The 22645-nt window shown below is 49.1% G+C and overlaps 1 protein-coding gene across 1 annotated transcript; it reads left to right on the top strand.

Moving 5' to 3' along the window:
- Positions 1 to 21385, top strand: mxd1 (MAX dimerization protein 1). The gene is made up of 6 exons (XM_035378565.1): positions 1 to 1144; positions 1935 to 2034; positions 9649 to 9678; positions 19148 to 19262; positions 20443 to 20602; positions 20895 to 21385. Exons 1-6 carry the CDS (start codon positions 1078 to 1080, stop codon positions 21158 to 21160), a joined length of 738 nt encoding a protein of 245 aa, XP_035234456.1. The 5' UTR covers positions 1 to 1077; the 3' UTR covers positions 21161 to 21385.
- Positions 21386 to 22645: the final 1260 nt, after the last annotated feature.

The raw sequence follows: 22645 nt of genomic DNA on the forward strand, positions 1-22645 counted from the left end.
AAGTACAGTAGCGAGCTGGTGCCGGCTGGGTCGGTGTTCGTCAGTAGCTAGCGACTTTTCGTGCCATTTTTTTGTAATAAACAAACCGCTCTCGTCGCTGTCAGTCACAGATCAGTCCGTACATTCGGAGCGGAGCAGCGAGTCTCACGTAACAAGCTGGCCAGCAAGCCAAACTAGTTCAGTAATTTAGCAAGTTAAGTTAGCTATTTGAATTTCAGCAGGACGATATTCGCTTTGAAGTTAATTCAGTTGATAGTTAATTTAGCATTTCTGTAATGTTCTAGATTTGGACATTTCTAACGTTTTAGACTAAACAACTAGCATAACTAAAGCTAATGTCAGCTAGCTTGCTTGGACATTGTTTGCTTATCAGGAACACTTAAAACATAGCTAACGTTGGATGACAATATCTTCAGTTACTGTGTAACTTTCAAAATACAGCTAGATAACTAGCTAGCTCGCAATATATTAACAGACGTTTTTTCCATCAGTTAGCTGACGTTTGCAGTCAAGCAAAAAGGAACTTGACAGGCTTAGTCAACGTTATTGTTAGAGAGCTGGACAGATAACGTGCAGTGCGAACAATTTCACCAGCAAACGTCAGTAAGTAATCAGTTTTACACAGAGGACTAATTACTAGTGTTAGCCATTGTTATTGGGAGCTTACTATCTGGTTAGCTGTGGTAAACAAGCAGTAGGTAACATTAGCCAGCTAAGTAGAAGATACAAGGATATCAGTTGCAATCTGCATCCACAGCTATAAATTGCTTGCTAACGTAATTAATTGTTCATTTGTATTTATTAGCCTGCCAAGTATCAGCAATATTTTGTTTACCAGGGGTTTTCAAGTAGAACAAAAACAATCCAGCTAGCTTGTTAAATAAATAATTAAAACCTCTTACAAACTACCACGGTCGACGTTTTGTCTCGGTGTTCACGAAGAAAAGGACAAAAAGTGCATTGCAAATTGTCAGTTGCATTGGAAGACCAATACAGTTAGTGAAAGTGTACATCAGCGTGTCAGGCTCCTTTTCATTTCTGACCCGGATTGTCATTTTATCGGTGTTATTGTGGAAAATGGCGGCGGTAGGAATGGTGCAGATGTTGATCGAAGCTGCTGAATATCTGGAACGGAGAGAAAGAGGTATATTGATCATATTGATTATTCATATTTTATACTTGTGTTTTGTGTGTGTAAAACTGTAAAATGCATGAGTACGACCTAGTACTTACGAGTCTGCAAATGCACTAAAACAAATGGAAACATTGCATTGTTTCCGCAAACATGTTTATTTGTGTATTCATTTGCCGTGCTACATGTTTCATTTTGCATTAGTATCATGTTGGGATATTCTTGCTTTTCCATCTTCATTAGAGGGGACGAAAAGTGCATGCATCGACTGCTAAGGCAACGTTGTCGTAATGTCTGAGGTGCACATTGCTACCAAAACAACTGTGAGCTTGTTTCATTATTGAAATTGCAGCCGTCTGTTTAAACAATAGATGCTACTGTAAGCCTGACAGAAAGACGTGTTTGTGCATGTGGCTATTTAAGTGGTTGTTTCAAAGCTTTCACGAGATTCTATTACTTGGTAGATGCATGGGATATCGTACAGGATCGGGTCTATCCTAGCGCATCACCCATCCGCTCTTTCTGTTGTGGTTTGGCTGGGTAACGGGTTTACTCGAGTTCAGATGACATCATTGGACTGAGAGCGATGGATTCTCGCACCGAATCAGCCCAGTCCACTCGCACGCGCTCACATGGCAAACACAGAATCTGCGTGTTGTCTTAAGTGACGATAACAAATGTTTTTCTCTGCACTGGACAAGTTGTCTCCTTTCTCGTGCCCATGGCAGTTCCATGCGTAGCTGTACATCTATGAAAGTCGTTGGGTGAAAACACGTTTGTAAAAAAATTCTCATTTTTGCAGAGGCAGAACACGGCTATGCTTCTATGTTACCCTACAGCAACGGCAAAGAAAGGGATAGCCTGAAACGGAAAAATAAAAGCAAGAAAAGTTCCAACAGCAGGTAATTTGAATCGTTGCACACCTTACACACCCTTGTGCTCAGTGTCTGCATTTATATTAAGAGCAATTAATTCAGTGCATTACGTTACTCGTGAGAGAAACGTGGTGCAGCTCTGTCATATTGGGGTTCAGTGGCGTAGCAGGCATCCATCAATACTGCACCCCCCCACCCACACACACACCACCCCACCCCACCCTACCCCACCCGCTGTTTATTTCACCCTCTGTGCTCCAGATTTCTGACATCCTACAGAGACATAGGCGAAATGAAATGAATTTCTCACACACACACATCGCAGAAACAGAAGGCACAACCGCAGCCGTTTGCATGCTTCGTCACCAGGGCATACCAGGGTTTGTTCTTTCTGTTGCAGGGGTGAAATTTAGCGCTTCTTACACATCAAAGGAATGGGGAAGGAAAACGTTTAAACCGACATATCCAGTTACCCCCGAATGAACCTGAATCTAAGCAGTCGCGCAGGAAGCGTTCACACCCTTACTCTCTCCCCCACGAAATTCCTTTGAATTCCCCTGTTCCGTTTCTGTGACCATCCTTCTGTGGGTTTGAAATTTTACGTCATGTTAGTCAGGAGCCGGTCATGTCGGTAAAGCGTATTCATGCTGATGGCATGCAGACCTGTGGGTACTGCTCAGGTTTATGCTTTAGAGCTGGGCTGCCCAACCCTGTCTGCTGCCCAACCCTGGTGATCTGCCGTCCTGTAGGTTTTCACTCCGACCCTAACGAAGCACGCCTCATTTCGACAGCTAGAGCAGGGCTGCCCAACCCTGTTCAGGGAGATCTACCACCCTGTAGGTTTTCACTGCAACCCTAACAAAAACACCTAATTCAGCAGCTAGAGCAGGGCTGTCAAGCTCTGTTCATGGAGATCTACTGTCCTGTAGGTTTTCACTCCAACCCAAACAAAGCGCATCTCATTCAACAACTAGAGATGTCATTGAGCTGCTAATCACTAGAATCAGGTGCGCCAAATTAGGGTTGAAATGAAAACCCACAGGACGGTGGATCTCCAGGAACAGGATTGGGCAGCCCTGTTTTAGAGGGTCGATGATTACAATTCCGTGTGGGAGAACATGCGAGTGAGTTAGATGAGAAACGAATCCTGTGAGACTCGTATGGTGGAGTGATGTGATGTGATGTGTGTGCACGTGTGTGTGTGAGCTTTTTTTCGCTGCTAGGTGTCGCACGTTAGTTTGGGAGAAGGCGGAAGGACAGTCAGCCCAGATTGAGGTCAGTTCAAGGCGTCTCCAACAGAGAAACGTCCCCGGACAGATTCCTTGAGAAGGGCACGACGCCCGTCGTTATCCAGATTATGGAGACGCCCAGCCCTGACAAGAGCCAGCGGTCTAATCTGTGTGTCAGGACGTCCCGGTAGAGGGTGGCTCGAGATAACGGGATATTAAAGCTGGACACGGGCAAAGGAGCGTTTGGGTCTATTTATACCTAAGCTGTCTTGGTAATAGGAGCCCAGTGTTATTCAAATATTAGGATTGGCCTGTTTGGTAGCCTGTGCTGGTGACCTCTGTCATGTACAAACAGATAGAGAAAAGGAGAGACACACACACACACACACACACATTCACATACATTCATGTTGTCTCTTTCACTGCTACCAGTGAATTGAATTCATCAGCTAGTAAGAACTGTTTTCAGAGAGTGCTGTTTACTCCCACCATCAGTTTGAGTCTGTCTTTTTGCGCACGCACTGTAGTCCTTATATGGCGTCCTGAGCAGCGTCGCGCTCGTAGTTCATGTTTCTGGCCGTCGCCGTTGGAGACGAGCCCCGTGGCCTCGTAGAGAAAGCAGAGAAGACTCACGCTTCGCACGCCGAACCCTCAGCCGCTCTGTTCCACTCTGGTCAGCGAGGTCGCGTCAGTCGCTCTACCACGCGCTAGCCAGCGCTAGTCGCTCTACCGCACGCTAGCCAGTGCTACGGGTGTAGCGCACGTGTGTTAGCGACGCCTGTTTGAACACCGGCACACCCCACTTCTTAATCCACCTGCGGCGACGCCCGGCAGTTAATCTCTTTCGTTCTCACTCAGAGGACTCGTGTTCGGCGTACGCACAGTGTACTGAGATGTCCCCGTGCTGACTTTCAGGAATGTGACTGCATGCTTCTGCTTCTGTGGAATATTAAAAACGGGAATGGCTAATGTCCTTTCAGGCAGGCTGTGACGCATCACATACCAGCCACGATGGTCCTTTTGTACAGGGCTTCGCTCGTTGCGGTAGAAAACCTGTTTCCAAAAAAAAAAAAAAAAAAAAAAAAACGATAAACACCAACCGCAATATGGAGGGAGCGGGGCGTGTTGGAGAGGGAGCTGGGGTTGTAGCGCTGAATCCGGGTTCGATTCTCAGGTGGGGGGGGCGCCGCCTTCGTACCCTCAGTTTCGGTACTTATCGTGAACAGCTTCAGTAAATACGCAGCCGTATTAATGGATTGTGTGTGAGTCTCAGTGGATGAGAGCTTCTGCTAAATGCCCGTAATGTAAATGTAATGCCAGTGTAAACGTGAGACGCTACACTGGTTGTGACAACGGGACAGAAATGTTGATGCAGTAGGAGAAGGATGTCAGCGGAAGAACACTAATAATAAATAAAAAAAACATAATAAATCAGGAGCTGACAAAAGGGGGATTACAGAGCTGGTGAGACGAGAGGGACAGCAGCATTTCAAACGTTCAATTAAATGAAGGAACCAGCGTTTAGTTTAATCTTTTCAAATGACACGGGGTGCTGGGAACAGACACAGTAAACAACCAAAAAACGGACTAAAATAGGACAATAGAAAAACAGGAAGGATAAACAAATTACAACAATGGGGGGAAAAACAACAAAACGTATTCATAGCGTTATATTACATGGAGTAGCATTACATTATGTAGAATTACTATACATTGCATAGCATTACATTAGGTATGGCAAAATCTGACAATTGTGTAGAAAGACAACAGGATATTTTCTGGGGAGGCAAATATATAAAAATTAGTCAATTAAAAGCCGTTGAGCTGGTAACATGATTCATATTCATAAAAATGGAAGTAAAAATATTGAGGATGTCAGAAGAGGCAGTTGGCAATGATGTCGATTCTCGGTTGGAAGTCAAAATTGGCGGAAGCTAGCATTTGACACCTAGTTAGTCACTTTAAGAGGTGACTGACCCAATAGGCAGCCCAGGACGATTATGACATCGAACGGAAGGTTGCATCGATGTGAGTACTAGCCTGCATCTCCGTATGAAGCAACAGAATTTTCCCTCTTTACACAATCCTAAAACACTAAAAATATGAGCTAACTATCTGAAGGAAGGGAAGAGGCTTGCCACCCTAATTAACTTGAGGGAGAGTTACCCAACCAGTTGTCTCCTAGTGCTTTGTAACAGGTTAAGTGAGTATTATTTGTAGATGCACCCTAAAGTCGTGGTTGCAGTAATTGGTTGACAGTCCCTTGAGACCAGTGATGTCGGCAGTACTGTGAAGCTAGCAAGCTTGTTTGCTAACGAAATACAGTGCCCTCTGGAAGTAGGATCAGTCATCTGAGTAACTTTCCTCATTTGGGGTCGCACTCCGTTTTACTGAGATCAAAAACGCCACCCGAGCATCTGTGCATATTTTAGCTCAAATGATTGGTGTCCAGTTGTTACATTGTCATGGAAACCAAACTCCTCCAAGCTTCTGAGGATATCTAGTCTGTTGACATTAAGTAGCTGCAGTGTTGTTCCATTTTAATTTCAAGCTGAGACACTGGCATACGTGCCACGGCAATGAGGCTTTATTAGGTGTCAGATGCACGTCTCATTAATGGTCACGTTTTCACGTGGTTAATTTTCATAAATATTAATAATGATCCACTTTTCATTAACCTTTCCCTGAAACCATAAAGGGTGAAGTGAAGAATCCGGGTGTAGCTCTCTCTCTCTCTCTCTTTCTCAACCTGTCATTCCTCTGTCCTCCTTCAGCAAGATTTTTCCATTCTTCTCCAATCTCCTTTCTTCCTTCCCCCCTCCTGCAGGAACACCCATGGGGAACACACTGTCACCTTCCCTCTCTCCTGAATACATACATACAAACACACACACACACACACACACACACACAAACACACCACACTCACCTTCCCCCTCTCCTGAACAGGTACATTCAAATGCACACACTCACAAACACAGCACACTCCCCTTCCCCCTCTCCTGAACACGTACGCATACACAAGCACATACTCACAAATGCACACACACTGACAAACGCTGGTGCGCACACATACATGCATGTACACACACTCACAAACGCGCATGCACACATACACACACACACACACACACTCCACGCTCTCATTGCCGTACCTGAGTCACCTAACTCTGGCTGTTTAAAGTGGCCTGTCCTTTAGGCATCTGAATTTTCCTCCATACACACGGAGGCTATTTAAAGAAGAAAAGGGCTCAAGACTGGCACACCAAGTCCAGGCCCACATGCCGTAGTAAAAAGATTTGTGTATCACCACCCAGGAAACACAGCTGAATAACTGCGGCCAGCTTTTTTTTTTCAGTTTGCACAGAGTGAATAACCGAAAAAGCCATCGCGGCCGCCAGCTACGCGAAACGACACCCACGCGTTCTCAAGTACCCACGGTTTTTTTTTTTTTTTTGAGAACACTGTAGTACGTCTTATCAGATTATTCATTTGCATAATGAGCTTCTCTCTCGGGCTGACGCGGATGCAAACAATGCGCGCGCGGCTCCTGCCTGCCTGTGCCACTTTCAGAAGCCGCCGCCTCGCGAAAATCTTTCTTCTCGTCGCGCCGTTATCCCCGGGCTCGGGCCAGGCAGGCGGCGCGTCTGAAGGGAGATGGTGAAATTGCCCCGGCCGCTAACGCCGCTAATAAGCCCTGACACCTCCTGATGGAAAATGCAGGGAAACTCTCTCCCGGAAAGCACCGGTATCCATTCATCTCCTTCCCTCCATTTTGCTGGCGAGCGTCGCAGCCCGGCTCCTTTCAAGTTCGCGAGCCGGCCGCGCCGTACCTGTTCGCCCAAGAGTGATTTCCTCCGCCCCTCCGCCCCTCGTCTCTTACCCTCCCTCTTCCTCTTTTTTCATGGCGGTGTGTGTGTGTGTGGGTGGGGGAGGGGAGTGAGCTCCTGCTGGTGGGTATTGGCGTTTCCCCCCCTTCCCCCTCCCTCTCTCTCTCTCACCATCTCTCTTTCCATGTTACTCTCTTTCTCTCCCTCTCGGTTCCCCTCTCTCTCTCTCCATCTCTCTCCCTCCCCCCTCCCTCCCTCCCTCTCTCTCTCTCTCTCTCTCTCTCTCTCTATCTCTCCCAGCAGTCAGATGGCCTCCATTACGGAGATGAAGAGCCGTGTCATCCAGCCCACTCGCACGCCTCACGCGTGTGCATGAATACACGCTACACGCCAACGTACGAGGCGGGGGTGCTTCTCCCGGGCCGATCTGTCTCAGGATTTCGGGCCAGCCTTCGCTCTTAATTATTTAATTAGCCCCAATCTGACAGCTTCGACTCAGTCATGAGCCACAGCTATGGATCCCTGGTGAAAATGTTTTTACCGGGGTCCAGTATGGGAGCGAGCCAGCGTTGGTGTGTGTGACCTTTTTATAAACTGAAACCAGGTGAATGATTGGTGCAAAGTTAAACCGGCACCGGTTAAAATGGCCCTTTAGGAATGGAGATATGCACCCCTGATACAGCAAGATACCAGCATACCAGAATAAGCAATATTACATATTACTTATTCTCATGCCATTAAAGAAGTGTGTGCACTGGCTAATATGATTTGCCCTGTTGTGTTATGACTTGATAAAGTCATGTATAACATAGACTAGCCATGCACAGGGGATTGCTGAGTGGGCCTGTGTTTGTTTCTGCAGCATTAAAGAAATTGCACAGATTTATCAGTACTGTGCTGGAATTGAGGTATGATCCTGTACAGTGAGCTGAGCCAGAGCACAAGCCCTTTGGAAAGTAGGTTTTTTGGAATGTTTGTTCAAAATTCTAAGTGCAGTGTTCTAGAACTCCATGTGCTTTCAGTTACCAGTAGTGATTGTGACATCAGCATTAGAATGTTCAGTTACGAACATTCTAATCTCATATTTGTGATGTCACGCCTTAAACGACGCGTGTGTGTGTGTGTGTCGATGGGCAGAAAACCGCGTGTGTCCCTGGCTCACACAGCAGCTCAGTAAACCTCTTTGGGATTCAGAATTGTGACTGTACTGGCGCTGAAAGAGTTAAAGAGTTTTGGGGCGCGTAGGTGACCCGTGTCTGTGGGCGATGGGAGCTGACACTGGGGGGCACACGGAGGTGGGAGGTGGGGCCCGAGAGGTATTATGTCATCGCTGGCCGTGACACCCCGCCCCCCCCACCCCCACCCCCCTGTCTGAGGAGAATACGCCATGCAGGGAGAGAAACACAGATGGCCCTCTCTCTCACACACACATGGAGGACGAGTGTCATCCCTCTTTTTTCCTGCCTTCTTCCCTCCTTTACTCATTCACCCTCTTTCATATCACAGGGGGGACCATGTGGTATGTCAAAAAATGGCCAAACATTAAAAAAATAAAAATAAAATAATGGTTCTTCATTCAGGCCTTATTATATGATTGTTTCGTTTAGTATACCACGTATTTCCTGTATTTAAATGTAAAAAATGCGTTGTAGTAATACTGTATGAAATATTTTAGAAGCGTAATTGGCCTTTGCGCTGTGTGCCTGTGGTAATGGGTGTGCTTGTACGGAGCCCGTGGGCCATATTTACGGTCTGCGGGTGGCAGGTCTCCGAGCCTCATTAGCCTCGCTGATTTACGGACTGGGCGGAGCCTGGGTTCAGAGCTCCCCAGGGTAGCATGGGTGAAAAGAGGTTAGGATTTCAGGTAGAGGTGCAGTCAAGCCCCCGCACCCCTCGCCCCCCAGGTCGCCCTCTACACAACCCTTTTCCATTAAAGCTGTGGATTGATCTCCCCTGCGTCCATGGCAACGGGCAGCCATAGTGGAAATGGCGTCGGGTTGCGTCGCGGAGTGAACCTTCCCCGCCTGGCTTTAGGGTCCAGTGTGACGAGCATGAGGACAGCACCGTTACCGTTATCGCGGTTTCTTTTCTGGTTACTGTTGCTAAGTTTACCCCCCTCCCCCCCTCCCTCACAGCCCCCTCCCCCACTCTGGTTAGCTGGAGTATACACGCTCCTGTAAGGACTTCATTTCATTTGGTATTTCACGCACTGTCTCCCCTCCCCCACCACATACACACACATGTGCATGCATGCACATACACGTATACACACACGCATACACATGTGCACACTCGTGTACGTATACACATATACACACACACACGGCGCTCACTTGCTGATTGGTGATTAGAACATGCTTGGGGTTTTTAAAATTTAAAAAAAAATCTGTTTGTGCCTATCTATTATGCGCTCACTTTTTAATCTTTTCTCCCCCTGCTTTGAAATGCGTGTGCAGCGCCACACACGCCTATGAAAACAGCGCAGGGTGAATGAAAGTCGTTGCTGTAATGAAGCGGAATGCTTTGGGCGCAGCTGCTAACGCTGGCTAACGCGAACGCGTCTGCTTTGTGTCTCCCTGCAGGTCCACGCACAATGAAATGGAGAAGAACAGGTAGGCCCAGTTCCCAGCCCGCCCGTCTGTCTGTCTGTCTGTCTGTCTGTCTGTCCATCAGAGATTCTGCGGCGCAGGGGGGGAGGTGAAGGCCAGCGTATGACCTGAATGGAAACCTGTGGCAAGCGTGTATCTGGGCTTTCAGTGTGAATACCTCAGAGGAAGTGATCAGGGATCCTGCATCTAATCTGCTGTGTCTGGATTCTGTTTGTGCTACATGTGTGTAGATGTGCACAGGCTCCTCCTCGCACCTCCACACACAAGTACATGTAGACTAGTCCCAAGTCTATACATTTTATTTGTGTGTGTGTGTGTGTGCGTGCGTGCGTGTGTGTGTGTGTATGTATGGTGTGTGTGTGTGCGTGCGTGTGAGTGTGTTTGTGCACCGAGATGCTCCCAGATTTGACAAGAAAGAACTCAAAGAATGCGGACTACAAAAGAACAACAGATAGAATTCTCTCAAAGCGAAACCATTAATGTGGAAAGAATTTGTGTGTGTCCATTTCAAATAAATTGAAAGCGATAGATGAAGCAGAAGAACTAAAGAGATGGGTTTCTGAGAAACGGAAAGTGATCTACTGATTTAAAAAAAAAAAAAATCCAGGTATAAATCTGTGGGCATGACTGAGATGTACTTGTGTGTGTATATGTGTGTATGTATCTATGTATGTGTGTGCGCACGTTTGTATGACGTGTGTATATGTATCTATCTGTATGCATGTGTGTGCGTGTTTGTATGCCGTTTGTGTATGCGTATGCGCGTGCTTGTATGATGTGTATATGTATATATATGTATGTGTGTGTTTGTATGACGTGTGTCTGTATGTATGTGTGTGTGTGTGTGTGTGTGTGTGTGCTTGTATGACGTGTGTGTGTGTGTATGTATGTATGTGTGTGTGTGTATGACGTGTGTGTGTGTGTGTGTGTGTGTGTGCTTGTATGACGTGTGTGTGTGTTTGTATGACGTGTGTGTGTGTGTGTGCGCGTTTGTATGATGACCCCGGAGACTCACAGAGCAGAGCGGGTGGAGTCGGGTCTCAGTCGTGATGCTAATGAAGCAGATCTCCCACGGCCCCGCTCGCCGTTCCCACTCATCCAGGACAAAGGGCCCAGCGCCCTGAATAATGCATGCCGTGGACGCCCGAGGCCCGGGGCCAGTGGGAGAGAGAGAGAGAGAGAGCGTGTTTGTGTGTGTGTGGGCATCAACGACTTAATCAACTTACAGTGACTAACAATACAAAGGGCGGCCATTTTACCTCCCTCTCCTGGCGAAATACAAGCCTCATCAAAAACCCGCTTCCTTCCTCGTCCGGAGGCGGCACAGGAATCTGGGGCGTGGAGAGGGGCGCCTCGAACCCTGACGCTCCAGCTTTGAACTCCTCCGCACCGGGCTCTTCTTCAGGGTTCTGTGTTCTAGAAGAGAGAGAGAAAGAGAGAGAGAGCATTTTGTGTGTCCAGTTAGCCTGTCCAGTTGTGTGTCCAGTTAGCCTCCATCTTTAAGAGAGAGGGGGAAGAAAACCTGCTCTGGGGGAAAACAGGGACCTTTCGGACTCATTTCTAAAATCGGGGGTTTCTTGAGGCGCGTTGGTTCTGGGGGTTAACCCCGGAGGTTGCTGTCGGAGCTGAAGTGGTCGACAGGGACGCTGAAATGATTCTGTTCGCTTTCGGGCGGTGCAGATGTCTTTCGGATTTTTCCGGGGTGGGAAAGGCGGGAAAAACGGGACGTTTTGCCTTCCTTCCCGTCTGTTGGGACGTCGCTCGGGAAGCGCAGACGCACAGACACCCCTTCCTCTGGTTCGCCCGTTTCATTTTGAGGCACGTCGCGGTAACGCGCAACCCAGCACGGCTTCGCGCCTGTTGCTACGCTACGCATTAAAGCGTAGTTTTATTTTAGTGCGGGGAAGCTTGTCGAGTGTCAACTTCAAACCCGGGGCTCCTGGTTCTGGGGGACACTGTCACGACACCACCCACAATCTTTACCTTGATTCTTGGAACTGGGGTGATGTCAGTTTTAATGTGACGGAAGTGATTTAAAAAAAATTTTTTTTTTTTTTTAATGTTATCGGAAAAGGAAATGTGGACGTCGTGTTCTGGAAATATACGCGATAACTGGATGTCATGCGCTTGTGGAGTTGGCTCACCGTCCGCCGAGACGCTCCAGGATCTGAAGAGTGGGCGGGAAAGAACTCAAAGAATGCGGAGGATCTTAAGAACTGCTCGCACCTATATATAGTTGACAGATACAGGAAAAAAAAATTCTCACATTCTCAAAAAACGAAACCAATACAAACTAATGTGGAAAGAATTTCTGTGTCCATTTCAGAGATATCGAAAGCAATAGATAAAGCGGAAGAACGAGGGAGATGGGTTTCTGAGAAACAGAAAGCGACCTGCCGATTTTTTTAAAATAATTTTTTTAAAATACCTGGATTAAAATCCAGGTATTAAATCTGTGGTCATGACTGTGAGATTAACGATGGCTATGAGTGGTGCAAGAGGCCAAAGAAAAGACGCTGCATCAGTAATCTAAAAGAGAAATATTTAAATATTCCTCTTTTAATAGAGAACATGCTGATCTTTGTATTTCATACAAATTCCGGTCATTTTAAGATGACCTGCGGAGTTAAAAGGTTCAGGTATGAATGTCTAGAGCAGGGGTGTCAAACTTCCCCAGAAGTTCACCTCTGCAACCCAGCATGGGGAAGCACAACCACCCCCCCCCCAGCGCCCCCCCCCCCCAGCCAGTTTTACAATGAGACTCAGTCATGTGCCGTGGTGTTACTCAAAGCTAAGGCTGTCAGGTTCTCCTTACGCCCCTGTCCCCTTTATTCAGATAGGGGAAACACAAGTTTACCGTCAACCACTGTCTTAAGTAATAGCGGCTCTGTCTTTGCACACACACACACACACACACACACACACAAATGCACAGATACATTTGCCGTGTAGAATACACCACCCATCCTGTGTAAGGTCGTTTTCGGCCCCTGGAAACCTGCAGGCGCGGGACCTGCAGTGTTTTGTCGTGGGGACCTGCAGCGTTTGGTCGTGGGGACCTGCAGCGTTTGGTCGTGGGGACCTGCAGCGTTTCGTTGTGGGGACCCGCAGCGTTTGGTCATGGGGACCTGCAGCGTGTCGTTGTGGGGACCTGCAGAGTTTCATTGTGGGGACCTGCAGCGTGTCGTTTTGGGGACCCGCAGCGTTTGGTCATGGGGACCTGCAGCGTTTCGTTGTGGGGACCTGCAGCGTTTGGTCATGGGGACCTGCAGCGTGTCGTTGTGGGGACCTGCAGAGTTTCATTGTGGGGACCTGCAGCGTGTCGTTTTGGGGACCCGCAGCGTTTGGTCATGGGGACCTGCAGCGTTTCGTTGTGGGGACCTGCAGCGTTTGGTCATGGGGACCTGCAGCGTGTCGTTGTGGGGACCTGCAGAGTTTCATTGTGGGGACCTGCAGCGTGTCGTTTTGGGGACCCGCAGCGTTTGGTCATGGGGACCTGCAGCGTTTCGTTGTGGGGACCTGCAGCGTTTCGTTGTGGGGACCTGCAGCGTGTCGTTGTGGGGACCTGCAGCGTGTCATTGTGGGGACCTGCAGCGTTTCGTTGTGGGGACCCGCAGCGTTTGGTCGTGGGGACCTGCAGCGTGTCATTGTGGGGACCTGCAACGTGTCGTTGTGGGGACCCGCAGCGTTTGGCTGCGAGCGGAGGGAAGCTTCTCGGTTTCCCCTAATCCCCCTCGAGCCTCTGAGGAGGGTCGATTTTCAGGCCGCAGAACGGACGCGAGCTCTCTGGGCATCGACAGGCCCGTCACACTGCCGCCACTGGCCTTTCTCCGGCCGCCATCTTCCGCTAATGAGGCTCGACAGCGAGCTGCTCACGTACGCTCTGCCGCTCCGCTCTGCGTGATCGCTGAGCTCGCTACCTCACCCACACACGCTTAGCGCTTCGGTACTGCCCGTGTTCAGCAGGGTCGGGATCCGTCGTATCACATGCGCACAAACACACACACACACACACATACATGTATGCACACGCGGGCACACGTGCACACACATGCAGCCTGTTAAACTGAGCAGCCTGGTTGAGGCTGCTCCGGCTGGCTTGGTCTGAGCTGGGCTGAAGACTCTGCTGCCGCTGTGACCTTTCGGCCTGCTCGCCCCCGTGACCCCGTGACCCCTGGGGACCAGGCGACGCCGCCTGCCTGTACTCTCTGTGGCGACTGCCCCGCTGGGGGGGGGGGTCACAGCTTGTACTGGGAGCCCTGCAGCTTCAGCCTTTAGTGACCCCCTTATTTAGTGTGGTCAGGGTCAGGAGATGATGGGACAGGGGATACTGATACTGGTACTGCAGAGATTTAACAGGCTTAAGGGGGGTCACTGCCGCCCTCTGACTTTCCTTAAGGCGGCAGTAATCTCTAAACGAAATCAGACTTTCTGTTCGAAACGACCCTTTTGCGAACAAGAGGCAAACGAACAGGGGCAGTGTTTTGAGTTTAAGCGTGGCCATGTGTGCCACTGTCTGGTCTGGCTGAGCGAACGTGTCGCCCTCTCCTCCGCCTCGCTGTCGAGCACCTGAATGGCCGACGCTTTAATACGAATTGCTCGATCAACTGCTATCGAAACAAATTTTTTACACATTAATCACACAAAGTCCATTCATTGCAAACACTGTGCTTAAGTTGATAAAGACTTTAGGGTGGGGATGAATTATTGTGAGCATTGTAGTTATGGAAACAATAGGTTCAGAACGTGGAGCTAACGCCCTCTACATATTTTCAACTGAATAAGACTACATGACACCTGCGTGACATGTAGTCTTAACCGATTTGTGTGCGGTCTCTGACTGAAGAAATTACTTAAAAAAATTTTTTAAAAGAAAGAAAAATACTGCACTTGTATTTCTTTAACGGCTTTTGTCTCGTTTTGCAGACAAATTTTTGTGCTTTTCTAATTTTGCCTGTAATATGCTTCGATACATTTTTCCCTTAGCTTATATAACGAAATCGCTATAATGTAGAAATTCAATTGTTTAAATTGATTCAGTTGTGTCCTTCATTTCAACAAAACAGTTTTGCAACGTATGGTTTCATAACGTTTGTGCAATTAGGTTGCCGTGGGTGTAGATGTTGTAATGCTAGGAAGTGCGCGGCTTGGAGTGACCTGAAAAGAAAGTACACGGCGTTCGTTTTGAGTACACTGGCCACGGTGTTCGCACGCTGTTTGTAGTATACCGCCTACTTTATAGTGGCAGGATGACTCCGCCCCCTTTCCATTGATTGGCCATTAATTGTCAGGATGACTGGCGGCTTGACGCTCCAATGGCAGTGCCACATTTTCATTTTGTCGGCGCGCCCCATCACGCATAAGGCTTACATTTCCAAAAAATAAAATCTTTATAGAAATACACCCCCTTTCGTCTTCTGAGCCATATGCTGCATCGAGCTGCGACCGCACACTGTAATTTGACTAATTAGACTCCAGTGTATAATCTGAAGTACATCACATAAACACCTGTGCCAGAGTGCAAGCCTGGCAGATGCCAATGTCGGAGCGGGACGCCCCAGTGACCCACACCAGCGCCCCTCCCCCTAACCCCACCCGTCCCGTCCTGGTTTGGGGTGAAGCAGTGCACCTGCTCTCTCTCTCTCTCTCTCTCTCTCTCTCTGAGCTCTGTGTATTGTGTAATGCCACACCGCTGCCCCAGACTGGTTTACACAATTCCCTCCAGCCCTTCAGACTGGTTTGGGAGAAGCTGCTGGTAAACCCAGAGCACACAACCCCAGGCCCTGTGTGGGGGGCGGGGATGCGGTTCTGTCACCGTTGTCATCCTCATTCTTGTTGGCACCGCCACTGCACAACAACAGAACCTCTCTCTCTTTCCCTTTCTCCCTCTCCCTCTCTCTCTCCCATCTTCCGTTCTCTCTCCTTCTCTTTCTGTCCCTACCTCTCTCCTCTCTCTCTTTCTGTTCTACCTGTCTCCTCTCTCTCTTTCTGTCTCTACCTCTCTTGTCTCTCGCTCTCCCTTTTTCTCTTTACCTGTCCCCTCTCTCTCCCTCTCTCTCTCTTTGTCTCGACCACTCTTCTCTCTCTTCTTGTCCTTGCCTCTCTCTCTCTCTCTCTCTCTCTCACACTCACACTCAAGCTCACACTCAAGCAGTCTCCAGCATGCTGCCAGTGTGCTGGCTGCTCTTTAAATCACAGAGCGCTGTTTCTATACGCCCCCCCCCCTCGCTTCAGGGCCGGGGTCGGTTCCACTGGCCCTGCGAAAGGCAGCACTTGGGCCTGAGAAAATGTTCTTTCACATATCCATGGGTGATATGAGAGCTCGTTACATCAGAGAGTGAGCGGGAGGGATCATGCTCGAGCAGAAAAAAATATAGAAACACATAAAAGGGAATCTATACAGGGTGTGTAAATGCAAGCTTCGTGAGTCGCTCTTGATAAGGAAGTCTGCTACAGTTAATGGCTAATGTAATGGAAATGCTCAACACTGAAATCTTCTGACAGTATATATATATATATATATATTTTAATCCCTTTTGTGAAATGTGGAATTCTATTAAGCTCTGGTCCCTTTACATAGATGCTAACATGGATATGATGGTTTTAATACATCATACCTGTTAGTAAATGCTGTAAGTAATGAAGTAATTTCATATATTTCAGATGGCAATCAGACGTTTATTCAGTAGCTTTCTCCAGCGTCTGCACAGCGTAATGTTTGGTGAGCCGCTGGGGTGAAGTAGAGCTTGCTTCTCTTCTGAGCTCAGTGTAAGAGCAATGCACAGGCTGTGAAATAAATAGTTTAAGAGAGTTTTCTTCTCCCGGCGCGCGGGATGGTTGTAGCGCTTCCGCGCGGACGGGGGTTCGGATCCCAAAATGGCGTGACGCGCGATTCTCCGCGTGCGTCCTCGCGTTACTCTCTCTCACCCCTGCGTTCGCTCGCCCGCCTGCCCGCCATCGCACCTAAAGCACACCAGCGCCACACCCACTTCCACACACCCGGGCTCTGGGGGGCGAGGGGCGGGGGGGGGGGGGGGGTGCTTCGTCCCGCTCGCGCAGCCGCCGGTAAAATAGTAAGGTCGCGACCCCTGCGTGTGTGTGCGCGTGGAAGAGGAGCCGGGTTGTGTAACCGGAGGGGTCACGCGGTCACAGACGCCCTCCCGCCCTCCCTCCCCCCCTCCCCCCCTCCCCCCCTACCCCCTCCCTCGTTTTGGAACAGCTGCAGAAACCCGTCAATATCCACAGGGCGAGGAGGAGGAGGAGGAGGGACGGACGGACTGCGGTAAAATGGGGGGAGGGGTAAGAGGTAAAAGGGTAAAGGAGAAGGCTCTGGCATGAGTTGGTGAGGTAAGCCAACAGCAGGTTATCTTTGACCGAACACAAGTGAGGTAGCGGTTGGCGCCAGTCCTGTGCCCCTGCTGGAGGGCTCGGGTGCAGAGCTTTTCTGTTGTAGACCTGGGTCAATTAGCCCTCAGTAACCCTTTAGACACAAGTGAGGGTCTTGCTGATTACTTACCATTTTAAAAAGAAGCACCTATTTGTTCTTGCAGCATGTTGTGGTTACAGTGACGTGTTTCACTGGAAAAACTTTTGAAAGGATCTGCTCGGGGGCATTCTCGAGTTTCGCCGGTATCCAAGGAGTTAAAGTGTTTGGGAGAGTTGTTTCACCCCCCCCCCGGGTGCGTTACCCAGTTAATCAGACGGTGCGTGTTGGTGGGGTTTTACTAGAGTGGAGCTGGGGTGTCTTGGAGCACTGTTTGTTCTTTAAGGCCGGCTTACTCACGGGGAGGAGCTGTGTGTCGTGTGTTGCTACGGGGCTCGTGAACGCTGGAGTTCACAGCGCTCTGCCCACACACACGGGTTTAAAGCCTGCTGTGGGGACCCTGTGAAAGGGAGAGAAGACACCGGTGTGTACCTCGCTCAACCTCCTTATAGACACCAGCTAGCAGTGGGAAGCATTTGAAGTCCTGTTTGTGTGTATGCGGGTGCGCCTGTGTGTGTGTGTGCGTGTGTGTACGCCTTTGTGCTTGTGCCTGTGCGTGTGGGTGTGCCTTTGTGAGTGTGTGTGTGTTTGTGCCTGTGTGTGTGGTTTTTTTTGTGCCTGTGTGCGTGTGTGTGTGTGTGTGTGTGTGTTTTTTTGTGCCTCTGTGCGTGTGTGTGTGCGTGTATGAGTGTGTGTGTGTTTACAGACCTCAGCAGAGAGGAGGCAGTTAGGTACTGGCTGTATGATATGTAGTAGCAGGACACTTTAACCCCTTATGAGAGCAGGAGGGTACATCCTGTACATAATAAAACGCAGTCCTGATAAAGCCTGTAAATCAGACTGTTTACGCAATAGGAAGATGTGCGTTGCAATAATATAATGGAGTACATACTTTTTAATGTGACTTGTCATTTTGGGGCTGGCACTGGTCCAGAGAAGGTGGTGGATACATACCGTGACCGTGTGGGCGTTTGCACAAGTGACGCACCTGCATTTCGCACACACGCACGCACACACGCACACACACACACACACACACACACATACCTTGTTAGGACAGGGACACGCCGGACTCTGGGCAGACCTGGCTCGGACGCGCGTGTGAAATCCTTTACCGGTACTTTACGTTCCGGTACTTCATGTGCCCGTTAAATTTGAATCTGCGCTCACCTCTGCCCCCTGCCCTGTCCAACGCCGCACCCCCCCCCCCCCAAAAAAAATGAGTGACCAGAGCAGGACGTCCTGCTCACGTAGGCTCATCGTGTCCCCCCCACAGTGTAGAGAGCGCCCAGCACTGCACGGGGTGCGGTCTTAACACGCTGAGCCCCTCTCTGTCTCTTACACTCTCCACTCCCACACGTACTCTGCGTGTAATAAAAGGAAGGAGACTTCCAGATATTCATGCGCATTTTGCCTCTGATGAATCTCACTGCGCTCTGCTGACGACTGCAGTAAAAACGAGAGAAAGTCTTCCGTAGCTCCCCGCGTTGCGTAAAGAGGGATCTCCACCGCTGGTGTCGAGTCTCGCTGTGAAATTCATCCTTAATGAATTTCTCTCTCTCTCTCACTCTCTCTCTCTTGCTCTGTCTCTCTCAAATTCTAATTCAAATTAGCTATATTGGCATGACCTATATGGATATGTATTGCCCAAGAATGAAAAAAAATACAACAAATATAGAATGAACAGATAAACGGAATTCAAACGTGTGTTTTTGTGTCTAGTATTTGCGTATGTTAGCTATGAAAAACTGTCACATATTTTGCTGTAATTTGTGATGTATGTCTCTCAATACAATTAGAATTTTATCCTTGGTGGGTAAATGGGAGAAGTTTGGAATTTCAGAATCAAATTTCTCAAAATTAATTTGTTTATTCATTTATTTGTTTATCATATTGAAACAGAAAGCGCTTCTCTGTCTCAGGCTCAGTACCATACAGTGACCACATGTTTTATTCTCTCCCCCCCTCTCCCCCACCTCCCCACCCCAGACGGGCCCACTTGCGGCTGTGTTTGGAGCGTTTGAAATCGCTGGTGCCTCTGGGCCCCGACTCCAGCAGACACACCACCCTCAGCCTCCTGATGAAGGCCAAGGAGCACATTAAGGTAGGAAGCACTGTGTGTGTGTGTGTGTGTGTGTGTGCGCGTGTGTGTGCATGTGCATGCATGTCTGTCTGCCTGTCTGTATATTGTGCGTGTTCTGTAATCTGTAACTCTGTGAGTGTAACTCTGTGCGTGTGAGTGTAACTGTGTAACTCTGTGTGACTGTATGTGAGTGTAACTCTGTGTAACTCTGTGTGACTGTATGTGAGTGTAACTCTGTGTAACTCTGTGTGACTGTATGTGAGTGTAACTCTGTGTAACTCTGTATGTGACTGTAACTCTGTGTGTGTGAGTGTAACTCTGTATGTGAGTGTAACTCTGTGTAACTCTGTGTTACTGTATGTGAGTGTAACTCTGTGTAACTCTGTATGTGACTGTAACTCTGTGTGTGTGAGTGTAACTCTGTATGTGAGTGTAACTCTGTGTAACTCCGTATATGAGTGTAACTCTGTGTGACTATATGTGAGTGTAACTCTGTATGTGAGTGTAACTCTGTGTATGTGAGCGTAACTCTGTGTAACTGTATGTGAGTGTAACTCTGTGTGACTGTATGTGAGTGTAACTCTGTGTAACTGTATGTGAGTGTAACTCTGTGTATGTGAGTGTAACTCTGTGTGACTGTATGTGAGTGTAACTCTGTGTAACTGTATGTGTGTGTAACTCTGTGTATGTGAGCGTAACTCTGTGTAACTGTATGTGAGTGTAACTGTGTAACTGTATGTGAGTGTAACTCTGTGTGTGAGCGTAACTCTGTGTAACTGTATGTGAGTGTAACTCTGTGTGACTGTATGTGAGCGTAACTCTGTGTAACTGTATGTGAGTGTAACTCTGTGTATGTGAGTGTAACTCTGTGTGACTGTATGTGAGCGTAACTCTGTGTAACTGTATGTGAGTGTAACTCTGTGTAACTGTATGTGAGTGTAACTCTGTGTGACTGTATGTGAGCGTAACTCTGTGTGACTGTATGTGAGTGTAACTCTGTGTAACTGTATGTGAGCGTAACTCTGTGTGACTGTATGTGAGCGTAACTCTGTGTGACTGTATGTGAGTGTAACTCTGTGTATGTGAGTGTAAGTCTGTGTGACTGTATGTGAGTGTAACTCTTTGTAACTGTATGTGAGCGTAACTCTGTGTGACTGTATGTGAGCGTAACTCTCTGTATCTCCGCTCTGGCGCGGGGCAGCGGTTGGAGGAGAGCGAGCGGAGGGCCCAGCACTCCATAGAGCAGCTGCAGCGGGAGCAGAGGCACCTGCAGCGCCGGCTAGAGCAGCTGGGAGTGGAGCGTGTGCGCATGGACAGCACAGGATCCACCCGGTCCTCAGAGAAATCCGACTCTGACCAGGGTGAGTGTGTGTGTGTGTGTGTGTGTGTGTGTGCGTGTGTGCGCATGGACAGCACAGGATCCACCCGGTCCTCAGAAAAATCCGACTCTGACCAGGGTGAGTGTGTGTGTGTGTGTGTGTGTGTGTGTGTGCGTATGTGTGTGTGTGTGTGTGTGTGTGTGATCCCTACTGGTATGCTTTCTGCTACTCAAGTGAAGGACATCAGACAGCAACTGAAATATATTTGGGCCCTTATGATGTATGTGTGTATTTCAGCCCTGAGCAGCATTGCGGGTGTGTGTGTGTATTACAGAAGAGCTGGACGTTGACGTGGACGTAGACGTTGACGTTGACGTGGACGCGGATGCAGACGCGGATGCAGACGCGGACGCAGACGTGGACGTGGAGGGCACAGACTACCTCCTGGGGGAGCTGGACTGGAGCAGGAGCAGCGTCAGCGACTCGGACGAGCGCAGCAGCCTCCGCAGCAGCTGCAGCGACGAGGGCTACTCCAGCGCCAGCCTGCTCCGCCTCGCCTGCCCACCAGAGGGCAGCATGGTGCTGGCCTGCAGCCTATAAGCACAGAGCCGCATGGGAGGAGGCGGAGCCTGAGGCCCGGAGACTGACCACTGACCCCTCCCCCCTCCAATACACACATACCTGTACACATACACACACACGCTCGCACCCATATGTACACATGCACATGCATACACACACGCAAGCACACGCACGCACACACACACGCACGCATGCACAAAGCAGTCTGGTGCCAAGAGACTGACCATTGACACCCCCTCCTAACACACACTCAAAAACACACACGCACACACACATTCACGTGCACACACACACACACACATTCACTCTGAGACACACTCAGGAGTCTTAGTGACCCAGTCACACCCACCTCACTCCCTGCTTGTCCATCAGAGGGGCCAAATCATCACTGACACAGCCCAAAGCCGAAATGTCTCCAGTCCAATCAGATGCATGGATTCGCCAGGCCCCGCCCCCTCCACATTGAGCTACACTGTGTCCAACTTGGATGCTGTGATTCAACCTCTCTCTCATACACACACACACACACACACACACACCAATTTCTGCTGGTTTAGCACCGGACATCAGCCACTACAACATTGTCAGACCACGCCCGGCTGCCCATCAGATCCGTGGTCCAACCACAAGCAGCCGAACCAGCTAAGCCCCGCCCCCTGCCTCCGGCTGTTGACGAGACCCAGCCCTCTCAACGGAGGCGTCATGTGCAGGAGGCTGCGTCTGTCTGTCTGTCCGAGGACGTTCTTTTGCACTTTGAGAAGTGGACAGATCTTCCGGATCCTTCTCTTAATTCCTCCTGCTAGGAGCCGCAGCTATGTTAGTAACCTCACGGGTGCAGTCACTATTTTTAACGAAACCGACTCCCCCCACAACCCCAATCTCTGCATCTACAGCGGGCTTCTCCTGCGGAGATTTGGGCTCTAAGCAATGGGCGGGGCATCCCCTGTGGGAGGGGCCTAAGCCACTGCACTGCTTGTCCCCGCCCCTGAGAGCGGCGGTTTCCTTCCTGCCTCCCGCGACTCTTTAAAAGGGGGGGAGTCACTGTTAACGGTGAAGTAAATGACCTGTCCTTTGGATAAAATATCCTAAACCCCCCCCCCCCCTTTTACTTTTAGACCACTCCGGCCGCCATGAACTTTAACTATGAAGAAAGAAAACAAAAGAAAACAAAAAAAAAATTGTTGTGAAGAGCAATGTGCAGCATGAGATTGTGATGGGGTGGGGTGGGGTGGGGTTGGGGTTGGGGTTGGGGGGGGTGTGGTTTTTGGGTGGGGTCACGGGCAGGGCGGGGTGGTGTGAGTCCGTCCTGCTTCCTCCTCTCTCTGATGACAGCGGCAAATTGTTTGTCCTTTTATCGTTTACTGTTTTTTTTTTTTTTTTTTTAAGGGTTAGGCGAAAGGTCACTGTGCATTAGATTTATAAGAAGGGAAGACTGACTGACTGACTGACTGACTGACTGAGTGAGAGAGAGAAAAAAGCACATTCCATGTAGAGGCAGCAGGG

This window comes from Anguilla anguilla, chromosome 10, assembly GCF_013347855.1.
Source record: "Anguilla anguilla isolate fAngAng1 chromosome 10, fAngAng1.pri, whole genome shotgun sequence".
Classification (NCBI taxonomy): Eukaryota; Metazoa; Chordata; class Actinopteri; order Anguilliformes; family Anguillidae; genus Anguilla; species Anguilla anguilla.